Consider the following 15,423-nt stretch of genomic DNA (forward strand, 5'->3'; position numbering starts at 1 on the left):
GTCGATGGAGTCTGACTGTCATTTAGTCATTTAGACAACAAAATATGTAAAACTCCAGCCCAAGTTAAAAACACCAAAGTTACCCTTTATGAGTTCACAAAGGTCGAGGAGCACAAATGACATGGGTTACATAAAGAATAAAGATAGGACTGGGGTGAGAGGGAGGGAAAGTCGAATGAAGAGACGAGAAGTAAGAATATGAGACGGCGAACTCACTGGTGTTGTGGTCGACATAGTAAGCTCCAACAACGGGGTCGTACGCCTCCTCCCAGCCGACCGGCAGCTCATCCCCGATGCAGTCAGCAAACGTTAGAGGCTTCGTCTGCCTGGAGAAAACAGAATCAGAAAATAGAGTCAGAAACAGAACTGTCTCCACGAAGATCAGGTCACAATATTTAGCTAAAAATGTGTGAACATCAGGTTAATCAACAATCAAAATAACTGCTTGTACAACTTTACATTCACAACAGATCACGACACGTCCTCTAACAAAAGAATAGCACAAAATCAATTTTCAGGGGACCGTGGGTAAGTTGACAGTTTTGCATATTAAATGTGAAACTCAAGACAAGTAATTAGGCTCATGAGTGATGTCAGGAATGTGTGTGTGTGTGTTTGAACCTCTAAACAACACTGATAATCTTTCTCTGATTGAATCAAGCATACAGTGTGTGTGTGTGTGTGTGTGTGTGTGTGTGTGTGACAACAGAAACCATTTAATCTTAAAACTAACTAACTAACTAACTAACTAACTAACTAACTGTTCCACACAAACTCCATATAAAATAGCTCGAGATATAAAACAGGACAAAGAGGAAAAGTATGTTGTAAAGTGTTGTTTCAGTCATTAACTGCTAAGGTCCGCTACAACAGTGTCTTTAAAAAGAAAAACTTTTTTTCCACATGTTTTTTCTCAGGTATAAATTGTGCAGTTAATGGGTAGAACTTTTATTTCAGAATCAGCATTATTAATATTATTCCCTTGTACTAATAACATTAATAATTATATAATAATGAGAAGAAGAATTATTACCTTTTCATTTTAATACTCCAGCTCATGTATGATTTGTGCCAATGTTTTTCTTTTTTCTTTGTATTTTGAAGCACACTGAGGCACACGACAGGCACAGAGCCTATCGTGTGAGATGTGCTATATAAATATTGACTTTGACACGTGATAAATGATGAACTGTTAAACCAGCTTTTTACAATTCATACCAGACTGCTGTCACATGTTCATCTGTGCCTGTTGTTGCCAGAGTTCCTATAGCGTTTTGACAGTAAAATGTGGGCAGTTCCCGAGCACTCCCAGACTCACAAAGCCTTTATCATCACATCTGAACTGTTAGTATAAATGTAATTGTGGAAAACACATTTTCCAGAATTCCCTTATACCCACAGCAATCAAAGTATGTTGTCTCTTTGTTTATTTTACCAGACATTCACATTAACTTTGATTTGGATCATCTCAAGTTTGCTAATTTCCAGAGTAAGAGCTCAACAGAGGACTTATCCAGCTATGAATGGCTGGCAAGCGCTGATTCTCCCTTCGTAAACAGGTGGATCTCCTTTCTGCACGCTGTGCAGTATGCCTTCCTCTCTTTGGCTCCTGTCCAGAGCCATTTTTCAAACATTTTTCGTTAGCCAGCCACTTGTCATTTAAACAACAGCCTTGCATGATGCTGAAACCATAAGAAAACCCACCTGTTCTCAGGTAACTGATGAGCAGGTATCATAGTGAGAGCTAACTACCCTCAACATGTAAAAGCAGGCGCATCCTCAAAGCCCGTGAACGCGTCATGGCGTCGAGTTTACACCAGACGCGGAATGGAAAAGCGCTGATCAACTTATCGTTTTAGACATATATTTAAGAAATAATGACACAAATTAATCGGTTTTAGCTTCATCTTCTGTGATAATAAACTGGATATCTTTGGGTTTTGGACTGTTGGTCGCTCAAACAGTAATTTAATATGTCAACCTGAGCTTCCAATTGGTAGTTGTGATGTCATATTTCCATTGTTTTAAAGCCAGTACATAACATATAAGGGCCAATCTTAAACATGGACCCATCCTGGCTCACTGTGTTCATCTGAAAGTAGTTTCAGGAGGAGGAGCTGGACTGAATGTGTGTGTATGTGTGTGTGTGTGTGTGTGTGTGTGTGTGTGTGTGTGTGGAGGAGGTGGGGGGTGGGTACTCTGGTGTTTCACTGAGTCCTCTATTCACCTCTGAGGGGGGAAAGGAGAAAAGGGGAGGGGGTCCCTCTAGCCGGCCACAATAGGAGGAAACCGGCCCGTGGCATTCCACAAGCAGCGCTGACGCATCGCCTGGAGGTTTCTGGGGCAACCCGCGGCCTCACAGCGGCCTTACACCGAGTTCACTGCAGCCACGATGGTGAATTTAACCACTTTTCATTTTGTTTTGACATAACTGAGTCTGAGAGTTTCACTGAGGGGAATGTGCAATATAGCTTGTATACAGTAGAATATTTCTTACACTTCCTGATTTTACTTGAAAACTTTGCAGAATTAAGCCTTAAGTCATGTTTTTACATCTACTGGTAATTAATATTCTTTAGGGTTGTAAAGGTGTTCAGCAGGGAACTGATGTGATTCATATCACATCCTTTGTTCCTCTAGTCCTTGTGAAGATAAGACTTATTATAAGCTCCACCAAAGACACTGTGTGCTGAATATAGTTTTTGTTTACACAATTCAAATGAAATATTACTTGATTATTTGTTATATTTGATCACAGCTGGAGTCACTTCTTCTCTTCTCAGCCAACTTCTCTAAGGTTCCACGCAAAGCGAAATAATAAAAAAAATATATATACATTGATATCAGGCATGCAACAGTAGACATATTACTAATTTAGTTTTTAATTCCACTAATCATTTATCTAATCAAAATACTGTTGAAATCCAAGTGACAAGACAACTGCAATATCCAAAGTTTTATTGCTCTATGGAAAGCCACCAGACTTCATTGACAAAAACAAGAACTTTTAGTGGACATAAATAATTAGACAGTTGTCCTAAAGGATTACATTGCAGTCGTCTGAGGAGATCTACAGAACCATTTCCAAAACGTTTTGTACCTATTGGTCCGTCAGACATAAAAGTATGTAAAAATAAATGCCCAGACTGAAAAATACCAGAGTTCACCTGTAAGGGGTTCAGTGTCACAGCTGTGCTCCAGCTCAAACCATAAAAAGTCAAATTATTGTTTTGGTATGTGTATTTAAAAACAAATATCATGCCGAAACTGGTCTTGAAAGAATTTGAAATAATGCCCAACCTTATTGCCAATCGGTAACAACAAACAAGTCATTTTCTAAATGTCATAAAATGAATTAGATGCATAATTCCCCAAAGCTTTCAAGCATTCAAATTCCCATCAACAGTATCTGAAAGCCCGCATGGGATAAACAAACAAAGAAATGTAAGGAAAACCACCTCTGCCTGATTCCATCAACCAGTAGACAACAACCAGCAGAGTAAGAAGTGAGACTCTTGTCTTCTCTCCTCTGCTGCCTCTTGAGTTTAGTGACTGCAGATAAACACAAACACAGAGCAGCGGCTCACTGCTGAAGGGAGAAACTGAACTGGGTCCTTTTTCAGCTGATGAATAATGAAAGGGGCCCGGTGAAGACCCCCTCAGCTCCGCTCTAAATTTAGCTCAGGAAGACAGCGAGGCTTCTGCCAACCGCTGATCCCAGAAAAAGCCGGCTGGTTGGCTGGCTGGGTATCCACATCCCATTATTTGATTCCTCTCTCCTCTCACCCACTAAATCCTATCCTCTAATCGCCGAGCCGAGGGGAGTCGCTGACCTAAACTCGTCTCTCTCCGTCACCGTTTCCCTCGGAGCGAAGGACCAGCTGGCAGCGGCGGCCCAGCCTCCATTTCACTGTCAGTCATTCAATAGCCACTTGTAGTGCTTCTCATATGCCTCACTGCTTTAGTGCTCAAACTGCCAGCGGGAGCCCCCACAAACTGGGAACAGGTACATGCCTAATACCTTGATAATACCACAATAATGTGCCGAAAATACTGTCTGCTCTGGCACTGTTGTTTTCAACTGTGAAGCACTCTGCAACTTTATTAGCACAATACAAGAATTTAAGGTGAATCTGGAGTCTTCAGGGATGACGTGTTATACATAAGTTGACTCTATAATATGCTGGGCCTGTGAACAGTAGTTCAGGTTTTGTTGTCTGATATGACAGAAGACCACCAAAGACGATGGGAAGAGGACAACATCTAGCCGCTGAGATGAGCCAGCTCAGTAAATGCAGTCCACATTTGATAAAATTTGGCTGAAAAAACCAATGCGACCACTGAATCTATGCCACACAAACATCACCAACCCCCTGATTCCACTTCCAGTCACATTCTTAGAAACCAGATCTACACATGGAGAAATACACTACATGGACTACATCTATTTAGCACTTTCATACCAAAGCACTTCTCATTCAGCCACCAATCACACCACTTGACGTGTGGACATGAGGTCAAGTTGTCACTTGTTAATGAGATCTTTTAGGGCTATATCATACGTACGCTGTTGGTACACAACATAGTTTTTAATCCTTTCGTTTGGCGGTATCAACATTTCCCAAACTGTATGAGCCATAAAAGACTACTTTGAGGCTCGTATCTTTGACACCAGATTGATACCAGACTGTTCAGATGAAGCAGCTCGTTGTCTCATGGATCACATCCAGTGGACTGACAGCCTGCTGCCCGTTGACCAGACCAGGCACTGCAATGTTGCTCATACGACTTTTTATGGCAGGTTATTCAAGTGTCACTGGTAAAATCATTCCCATGCATAGTGCACAAGGGTTCTAACCCTGTAGGGTCTGAATGACACTCGGCTACAGCCTGGAAAACTAAAAACATCTTTGTACATCTAGTTTTTCTAAAGCAAGTTAGCCACATTTACAAGGCTGACATGAAATGGACATAATTGGATCTTTATCTTCCTGCTAAGCCTGCCTTATATAACTGCTAACCCTACCAATTAATAAGTATGGGTTTCAGTGGAGAGTCACATGTTGGTCTGCATGTTTTTTTAAGAAGCTTATCCTAAACTCTGGGAAAACACTGAATTCTTGTAATGTTTTAATTTGCAGGTTATCAATACTGGTTCCATATCTGCCTTTAATACCCAATATTGGCCATCACCGAGCACACTCTGGTTTTTCACATACCAAGGTAAACAGCGAGGCCAGCCCGCGGTGCGCTAATGCAAATTGACAAAGCGTGCGGCAGAGTGCAAACACTCAGGGAGGCGGGCTGCATATCTGAACGGTGAGTCAGACGACGCAGCAAAGAAATGTTCATTCAGAGCAGCGTATAAATTCCTCAAGTTGAGTTATGAGGCTCACAACTACATTTCATAGCTGCTCAAGGTCCAACAGTAAAACAATCTCACACACACACACACACACACACACAGAGACACTCTCTCTCTCTCCTACTCTCTTTTCTCGAAGTATAATCTGTTAAATGTTTAATGCTAAGCATCCAGATAAAATGATGCTTTTTTCTGAAAATAAAATGATAAAAAAATAATAAATAGAATACAAAAGACAAATTACAGTAAAGACCTGGCTCAGCCTTTCTGCACATTAACCCTCTCACACCAGCGATGGCATGTTATCTAGCAGATAACATTCCTTTAACATGACGATATGCATTCAGTGCGTCATTGCAAGGGTGGACGGATGACATGACACTGAGGAATTCATAAGACAATAAGTCAATTCAAGTCTGCAGAAACCTTGAAAGCCAAGGCCACCTTTTAAATGTTGTTTTCTTTTTTATTGTACTTATGCAAGGGTTTGTTCATAACAAATGGCAAAAATTGGTCTCAACATAGCAGAAGAGAAAATTTCACATGAAGCCAGCATGAAAATCTGTGGCCCTGCACATTGGCAGATGTATCAGATATTCAAATCAAGAGCATCAGATATCTGTGACTCTTCCTCCATGGGCCCTGGGCAGGACGAAAACACACACACACACACACACACACACACACACACACACACACACACACACACACACACACACACACACCCACACACCCACACACCCACACACCCACACAGCTGTCAGTGTCAAAATAAGGCTTGCTGTCTTTCTTCATTCCTAAAACGCAGACAATACTGGGAAGGTTTTTCACATGAGTGCAGCGGTAAATTCAAAGCTCGGCTAGTCCTTCAATGTCTCCGTTTATGTTTCTGTCTTATCAACGATCATTTCTAACTCCACAGAAATACCATTAGAGAATGACTGGTTCCTTGCAACCCTTGTGATGCAATAGCATTATGTAAATCCTTAAAACTGTAAATGTTTCTGAGGCTGAAGAGGCAAAAAGGCTTTTGCTGACATTGTAATCCAAAGCAAACAGCAGATGGCAATACTCATAAATCACCTGAGATGGCAGCACTGGGGTAACACAAGAGCGAAGGAAAAATACAGTAGAAAACATAAAAAGTAGAGATGTTCTTACATTTCTGGACCTATTTTGTTGTTTTGTGCAATTTTCTTGCTGCCTTGGATAATTACAAACATCAAACAAGCAAAAAAATGTAAGTTTTAGGTGCAACTACATTTGATAGCCAGCCATCTTTACTTTACCAAACAGTTAATACTAACAACATCCCCATCAACATCCCATTGGACGGGTTTGTTTGTTTTTCCCTTGCTGTCCAGAAGGTGTTGTCTATCTGTTGTCTGCCTGAATCCATGTGGACACGTCATAAGCGGTACAGATAATGAATGAATGACACTGCACCTCCCAGACTGAACCCACAGGGCTGCACTGGCTGCCATTTACTTTTTGTTGTAGTACTTCAGCATGGCTGTGGTCACGTGAACAGGAACATGGAAAAGAGGATTAAAATAAAAAAAACTACATTTGAAAAGAAGTAGTGGAGGACGGGTGTTAAATGTAATGGAAATAATGCCAGTTAAAGATCTGGTTAAAGGTCTGATTGCTTCCGCATTAGTTCAACGGTGTGAACTGGAATCAGTGCAGCCCCGAAGAACGTGTGTCTGCAGAGTAGCTTTTATTTTTGCACACAAGACCGAAAACATGCTTCGAAAATCCACTGTTGCTGTGATGAGAAGCGCCACAGACATCTGCTGTCTGACGACACATTTGAGCAGTTTGAGAAAACACTCTCAGCTCTGTATTAACGCTGTTGTGCCACAGATAAATAAGTAATAACATGGTTGGTTATGTATTAAAAAAAACACTACACTGCAGCAGCGTGCGAGCCAGCCTCTGTTCAGATCCTAGTTAACAGTTTGCAGGGCCTCACGCTGCACTTTGACCCCGTGCACCTTGGCAAGCAGTGAAAGGGATTTCAGATGAATCAGGCCTTTGGTTGGCGAGTCTGCGCGCTGCTTGGTCCTTCACGTCGTGTGTTTCAGGAATGTGTGTGTTTTTCAGGACTTCGTTTGGGAGGGTTTCTCGTCTTTCTCGCTGCCTCTAAGAGTCTAACTGTAAAGCAACCGGAGGAGCTTCACTAAAAGGAGAAAGTCTTCATTCCACCCGTCACCTACCAAACAACTACACTGATGACTGTGTGCCCATTGAGCCGAGGCCTGCAACCAGTAAATTACTGTTTAGAGCCAAACATAAAACACTATCTCCATCCATTATTTTCATTCATGTCACTTTGTTCACTTGGTGTCTTGCCAGATATCTAGCACTTCAACCCCACAACAGTCATCTTTGTACCACTATTGATGATCTGTGGCACAATAACGGGAGACAGATATCTGGCCTGAAATATAAACTAAAGCAGCTGCCATCCAAAACACAAGGCCCTGAACTGGATGTTTCATTGTCAGACAGCACAGGTGAGTGACACCTGAACATCATTTCAGTGGCTGAGAAACAACACAGAGCAAATGATCACAGCAGCACCAGAGCATGACGGGGCGAAAACATCAGACAGGATCAATATGCAGACTCTGAGTGGCCGATGTGGATCATAATACAGGTCATTTTGTGGAACTTCAATTGAGTAATGAAGCTTTACAGTTCCAACTGCAAACACTCACTTCAAGCGTTACAGGTTGCCTGACACCACGCCTCCTGCTCTGAGTTGACAGTTTCACTCTCCTCCTCCACGTCTGCCCAAATCACGTTACCTTGCCAGACTGTTGCATTCGTAAAATCACATGAGAACAGCTCCCACGGTGGAAACGGTATTGCCAAATCTCTATTGGTGGACACATTTTTCCTGTTGCACTGTATAAACCTCCATACACACCGTACAGTTCCAGCCGGCGACCTCTCTCCCCACTTCCCGTCTGATAAAGGCAAAAATGCCAAAAAATATAAATTAATAAAATGACCAAATGGGATCTGTTTTAGCTAATCCAGTAAATGTCTGATAAATCTGTGTACTTCATCACAGTAACACAAAAATCCTGTAAATTCAATGTAACCATAAAGCCATCCTGACCATTGTCTTCCTGCGCCACCGGTAAAAGCTGTATGCAACTTATGATTTTAGGCATAATAAGATATATCAACATCAAGTCTGATCATCAAGTCAGGTGCCCCATCTTAACAAGCTGCTGAACGTTAGCTGCTGCCAGCTACTTCCTCAGCTTTTATAGACTACAATTAACTAATTAATCCACAAAAGTATAGACAGAGAAACAGGTGGACAAAACCTCATCAACAGGGTCTTCAATCCTGCCCATAGTAGCAAGATGGTTGAAGGAAAAAAATCAAATCTGGCACAGTATCATGGCACATCCTTATCTCGTGAGAATTTTGTACATTATTTGCACTACAGTCCTTCATTAGATAAGAACTGTTAACCATGTGGACACGTTCCGCCAAAACTATATCTAAAACTAACTAATTCAGTGTGATGGCAGTAAAAGTCAGAGAGGAACATGTCACTTTTTTATGGGATATTATAAGATATTCCTAAGATAAGATAAGATATTCTTTTATTAGTCCCACGATGGGGAAATTTACAAGGTGAGAGCCGCTGTAACAGGCTGCCACTCATGCGGCGCCATTTTGTATATATTATATGAAAATGTGTCATTTTTGTTAGAGTTACTGGCCTTGAGAAAGCAGCTTAGGTCAGAAGAAAATAGTTTGAGGATTGCACCGTTACTATAGCTCGTTTGCTTGTAGTGTTGATGACTGTGGAACTGAAGCTTGTTGTACAGTTCATTCATTGTCCCTCTGGATAACAGCATCAACCGCATACGTAAAACATGTAAAACAGAAAGACAAACTAATCCTAATGCAATAAGGAAAGAATGTGTTTTCTCTCACAACAAACCGTCATACAGAAAAGAAAAAAAACAAGCCCTAAGCCCCCAGAATTCCAGACATAAGCCATTAAAGGGATTTGGTGTCAAAGTCCGAGGGGTCTTAAGTAACTGGTAACGATGAAAAACGAGTCCTTGTGAAAATCTGCCCTCCCCTCCACACTGTGTTTTTGTACAAGTGGGACTGTGTCATGTAGCGCTGCATGCTTGGGACTTTAAGCCTATTACACTGATGGATTTCTATAAGAAAGAGGGAAAAAAAAAAAAAAAGGTAACACACACCTCCAGACCTGATTTCTAATTACAGGAATGTAAATGAGCAGGATGTACCCCGGGAGAAAAACAGCGAAGAAGAAAATAACTCAGGTTCCACCTGAACAGTGAGAAAAGAATGTTTTTATTTGTGCACTTTAACAAACTAAATAATGTATTCTGTATTTTATAACTTCTGGAACATTTTAGAGAAATGTTGACTATAATTTTACAATCACACACCTATTGCTAATGACAGGAGTAGTACTAAAAAATAACTCAAAATGTAATGTTGCAAACTTACAAAAAAACAAAATTGGTAAATAATCACCTCTGTAAAAACTATTACATCCATCTTCTCACTGCCTGATAAAATGTGTTTTAAACAATACCCAATGCAGCGTCAAGCCAATTATCACAGGACTGTTATTAAAGTACTACAAGGATGACAGGGATTTTGTTGGCCTAAGCTCCCCAAGCAGGTTGTTTTTAAGCTGAAGGACCCAGACGGCTACAAAAGTCCTTAAAAAGTCCTTAAAGTGAAGATCATGTGATAAGATCGAAAGCCCCAGAGAAGCTACTAAACAGACCTTGTAGTGACATTGTTACCGTCCCCTGACAACCACTGGCTTCCATCAATTTCACTACTGTCTTTGACATTCCATGTAGCCATTGGTTACCATCCATTTCATTATGCTGTTCATCCTCCCAGGCAGCCATTGGCTTCCATTCTTTTCACTATGGCACTAAACCTTCCAAGCAACTATTGGCTTTCCTTTCATTTTAATATAGCTTTAAAAAAAACTTGCAAAGACTTGAAACTTGTTTGAGATGTTGTAAATAATCCACCACCCTAAATTGCATAGCAATGCTTAGAATGTTTGCTCTTTACTTCCATGTTATGCTCCCTTGTTGTCCACAACACAGCTCAGAAATGTGATGCTTTCCACTGAAGTGTCCTTCAACATAATGTAAAACTTGCCAAAAAAAAAAAAAAAGCAATACGATGGATTACACACATTTCAAGTTGGAAATCTCTAAATTTATTCTTGGAAACCACTCTGGAACTTAGTCTGGAGACTAATGGCTAGCTAGAAGGCAGGAGGCCAAAGACTGCGGTATGCTGTGGTGATGTTTAAAGCATGATTTGTGTTTAATTATTTGAGTTATTGACTTTAAGGGCTTTTAAGGGTCGATTTGTGTCTCTACATAGATGTATTACCGTGAATCAAACTGGTAGAGAAATAAATCAAGGTATAAAAACTCCAAGATGCAAAACAAAACCACACTGAAAGTGAATCTCCGACCTCATTACCACATTCTGCATGCAAGTGTATTATGTGGGATATTTATAAAGGGTAATGTCGCTGCTTTAGGCTCATGAGGGTTTATCCTATTTATTCTAACACTGAGGATGTCCTGCCCTCTGTTTATTCCCCGTCTCCCCTTTCAGGGCTAATGAGACACAGCTTATGAACAGAGCGCACCGTGAGAGAGAACACCTTGTTTATCAAAAGCTTCTTCGTGCATTCAGTTTACACTAAAGGATGTCGACCGGCTTCAAGGTCCAATCCCTAATTCAAATGTGTGGTCGTAAAAACAGACATCATCACTGCAGACGGATTTACTGCTTGAGTTCTCATTAAGATTTTCTCCCCTCATCATTCTGCTGTTCGTAACCATTTCCAGCACCAACTATCCAGCTTAATCTCGATTGGTTAGTTTGAATTACTGTGTGTTGTGAAAATACTGTGTTGGATCCAAACTAACATCACACAATAACACTAATAAACAAACCAGCAGTTCCCACATTCAGCGAGGTAAAATTGTCAACGGAGTCTGGTAGCTTTAATATTATTATTATTATTATTATTATTATTATTATTATTATTATTATACCATGGGACCTTCATTTAAGAGAAGATTTCACTAATCCTGGAGGGACATTCTCCTTTACAGCAACATTAAGGTAAAGATCAGACAAACATCTATTTGTATTGAATAAATAAGAAGTTAGAGTGATGACAGTAAAAAGCAATACATGCGTCTATTAGTTTAAACTGAGTGCAGTTATTTTTGGGACATGGTTTGTCCAATACGGACGTCTTGTGTAAACAGCTTGATAGAGATGCGACAGGTCACGAGGTTCAGCGGTAAATGAGCTGAGCATGAGTGTACACTGGTGTAACAGGAGTGTGATTCAGCATCTTCATATGTCATCAGCAATGTCTGAAGATAGAGTGTGTAAGGTTTTATTTTCAAACATGATTTTGGCTTCCAATGATTATTAAAAACAACGGAAACGAGATAAAGCAGCTATTGTGATTAATTCCCATTTTGCTATGATATAATGTCCCGTTTTGTGCAGTGTTATAAATCCAGCATACTCCGGTATGCGTTCGCCCCTCCCTTGTTGAGCTTTTCTCACAGACGTCGTCTTCAGAGCCCAGATCCCATCAGCCTCTGGGCAGCTTGGGCCCGCGGCCTGCTCTGAGGGCCTGATGGGGCCTGAAGGTGGGCCGATCAGATTTAACTAATTACAATTAAGGTCCAAGGAAAAATCATTTTTAAAGTTTATTAAACTTTATCTAACTTTATTAAAGATAAATTGTGCAACTATTCTGATGATTTAATCACTTTTCAAGCAGAAATGCCAAACACACAGCAGCTCAGGTGTGAGGTTTAGCTGCTATTCATTGTGATGTGTGAAAGTCAACTGAACATTTGGGGGATTTGGACCATAATGAACAGCACCAGTTAGGTGACTATAACAGAACACTGATGGAGAAGGAAACTATTCGTCTGCTGCTGCCTGCATTGTTTGTATTATTCTGAGCATCAGGTCCAATAGCTGCCTGTAGAGGTTATGTTGTGCCTCGTTTTGAGTCTTTTGGACATGAAGCAGCGTTTTGTTCCTCCTTATTCTCAGGTGATCTCTGCTGATTGGAATCCACAGACTTGCTGCTAAATACAATGAGGGACTGACCACAGGTGCAACAGTTCCCTGAGCAGGAAAACAGTCTGTGCATCTCTGCTTCAGTGTAGGTATACACAGGATATTTACTGAGTGTTTCAAAAACCCTTCAGAAGAATAATGACATTGTGCGTAAAACACAAAACTGCTCTGTTATTATAGTATTATCTATGTGAATAAAAGCAAAAAATGTGCCTGTTATGGCGATGAACTGGGGAACAAAATGTATGCATCCTTTTGTTTATCTGTGATTTGTGATACGTGTCCCGTGTGATTCTTTTTTTTACTAATTAATCTGCCAATTCTTTCCCTTGATTAATTGTTTGGTCTATAATACATTAGAAATGTGCATCACAATATCCTAGAGCCCACAATGTCCACCAGATTGTCCCAAACCCAAAATATTCTATTTACTATAATGGAAAGCCAAGAAATACAGCATTTTTTAATACATATGAGAACCTGGAACAAACTAACTTTTGGACTTGGATGATCAGTCAATATTAAAACTAGTTGCCACTTAGTTATCTGTTGATGGACTGATCGATTAATCTGCAGCGACAGTAACTTCACATGATCAGTGTTTACAGGGCAGACTGCATGGTTACAGCCCATCATTCCCTATAGTGGCGTGCATATGTCACATCTCTATTATTTCAACAGGATAGATGAGTTTTTGGATCATCTGCAGGAGGTCAAAGGTCAGCCAACATCTTCATTAGCACTACAACACTCCTGTCTGTCTGTCTCTCTCTCTCTCTCACACACACACACACACACACACACACACACACACACACCTACCTGTCTCTGGGGTCGATCCAGCTGGTGCACTGGTTAATGTGATCAATGTAATAGACTTTGCCGTCAAAGTCTCTGGCTTCCTCCCAACCCTCAGGTAGTGGCAACTCCTTCCTTGGCATGTCAGGCGAGTCTCCATGTAATTAACTCCTCTCTACTCAAAATCATAACGAAGGGAAACCATCGCTTTTCTCAGTCATCATCATCATCAGCATCAACAATATCAGCAGTTATTCCCAAAATTCCCGGTGTGGCGTGGTTTGGATTAGGCCATCATAATAAGAATAATCCATAATAATCCACAGATTAACAATGAATCGAACCTGGGGTGTGGGGGGGGTTGATGGGGATAAAAAAAACTATCTCAGAGGATAAATCAGCTGCAGCAGGCTGCACTTGTGCACCAATTCATTTCTATCTCAGTGTCAAGTCATCAGTAATATAAAGAGAATATCATCAAACAAACCCGTGAGGCTATTTGATGGGTTTTCCCACCAGGGAGCGCATGTTTTTACAACTTTTCCCAAATCAGGTGGAAAACTTTTGACAACTTTTTTTAGTGTGTGTGTGTGAAGTAAACTAATAATTATTCACGGTCCACAACACACTGCTGCTGCTGCCGAGCTGCTGTTTGAGCCTCAGCGTAAACAGAAACGCTGCCTCACGTCCGAGTCCATAAACCTCTCACATAAAACTAAGAGAGGAGGCCAGTAATGTGTCCAGAGCGGCGGTGTTTTGGCAGCAAGAACCGTCCGAGTGGCTCTAAAAATCCTCTAAAATCCCCCAAACTGGGCTCGTTTCTCCTCCGTGCCTACAGGCCACCATGTTTAGCAGCGGTAACCGATGCTAGCCGCGCCAGCCGCGGGGTGAGGAGCGGGCTGAACACCGCTGAGGGGAGAAAAGTAACGGCTGGACCCACAGCCGGTAAAATCCGCTGAATCCGCGACAAACTTGTGGGTTATTTTTCTTCAATTATCCTTTTAAAGTCCGGACGGGAGGGAAGCAGCAGCAGCGGCGGTAAAGTCTCTCCTCAGTCCCGATGACTTCGGCCGGTCGACCCGCCGTCAAGCTACAAACAGTCACCGAGGCTTCCGGTCAGGATTCCAAAATAAGATCTGTGCTGGCAAATTCAGCTAGCAAAATAAGACTTCCGGTCACTTTTGTTTTATTTCATTTTATTTTATTCTGTTTTATGTTATTGTATTTTAGTTTAATTAATTTATTTTATTTTACTCTATTTTGTTTTATTTTATTTTATGTTATTTATTGTGGACATCACATTACACCACATTCACGAACCATCTATAGGTATAAACATGTCCAGTTTTATGTTTGCTCAGAAACACAGGCATGCACACTGTTGAACAAAGTAAGACAGGAATGAAATGAATTACATTTAGATGAATATTATTAAAATGAAATAAAACACAGCTGCCCGTCCATCCTCCAGCTGGTCCACTTATTACAAGTGTTTTGTTTTGTTAGAAGTGTTTTGTAGCTTAAATAAATTAGCATATAACTAACAGTCATAGTTCAACATTTGCAGTATCTCAGTATCTCTTTTGTCTTAAATTGAAGGAATTTAACTGATCATGGTATATCTTATATTTGTTTGCTTTTTTGTTTCTTGTTCCTTATTTGCTTTCTTTTGCTTACTGACCTTATAATGTTATTCTGTTATTATAAATTAAATTCTCATTAAAATGGCAGCAGTTTTTCCAATTGATGCTAATCTGCAGCAGGTCAGAGATAATCTGTCTTCATCCTTCTCTAATTATGTCTGTGCAGTGACACATACAAGCTTATCGCTGTTTTGTCTTTGTGGTTTTGTCCATTATCATTTCATTTTTTTTATCCTTTTGTTGATTATTCTCTTCATCTCTTGCCTTTATTTTTGGTTTCCATGTGTCTATGGCTGTTTTTGAAGTTAGAATACTATTATCATACAGTACTGGAAATACACACGTGTACACGTACATACATGCATACACATATGTACGAAGTATATTAACAATAATAACTTCAAATGGCATAAAATAAACTAAGAAAAAATAAATAAAAAGGGTCGG

General features: G+C 40.5%; 1 protein-coding gene across 1 annotated transcript in view; it reads right to left on the minus strand.

The window, feature by feature from the left end:
• The window catches only part of wwc1 (WW and C2 domain containing 1), a 43,550-nt gene extending 29,880 nt beyond the window's left edge, over window positions 1-13,670 (minus strand). The window contains exons 1-2 of the mRNA XM_070843257.1: window positions 13,358-13,670; window positions 217-326 (exon numbers count right to left, since the gene is read on the minus strand). Of these exons, the coding sequence (XP_070699358.1) occupies window positions 217-326; window positions 13,358-13,476 (229 nt within the window). The 5' untranslated portion in view covers window positions 13,477-13,670. The remainder of the gene's footprint in view (window positions 1-216; window positions 327-13,357) is intronic.
• Between the last annotated feature and the right edge of the window lie 1,753 nt (window positions 13,671-15,423).

Source organism: Pempheris klunzingeri, chromosome 14, assembly GCF_042242105.1.
Source record: "Pempheris klunzingeri isolate RE-2024b chromosome 14, fPemKlu1.hap1, whole genome shotgun sequence".
In the NCBI taxonomy this organism is placed as follows: domain Eukaryota; kingdom Metazoa; phylum Chordata; class Actinopteri; order Acropomatiformes; family Pempheridae; genus Pempheris; species Pempheris klunzingeri.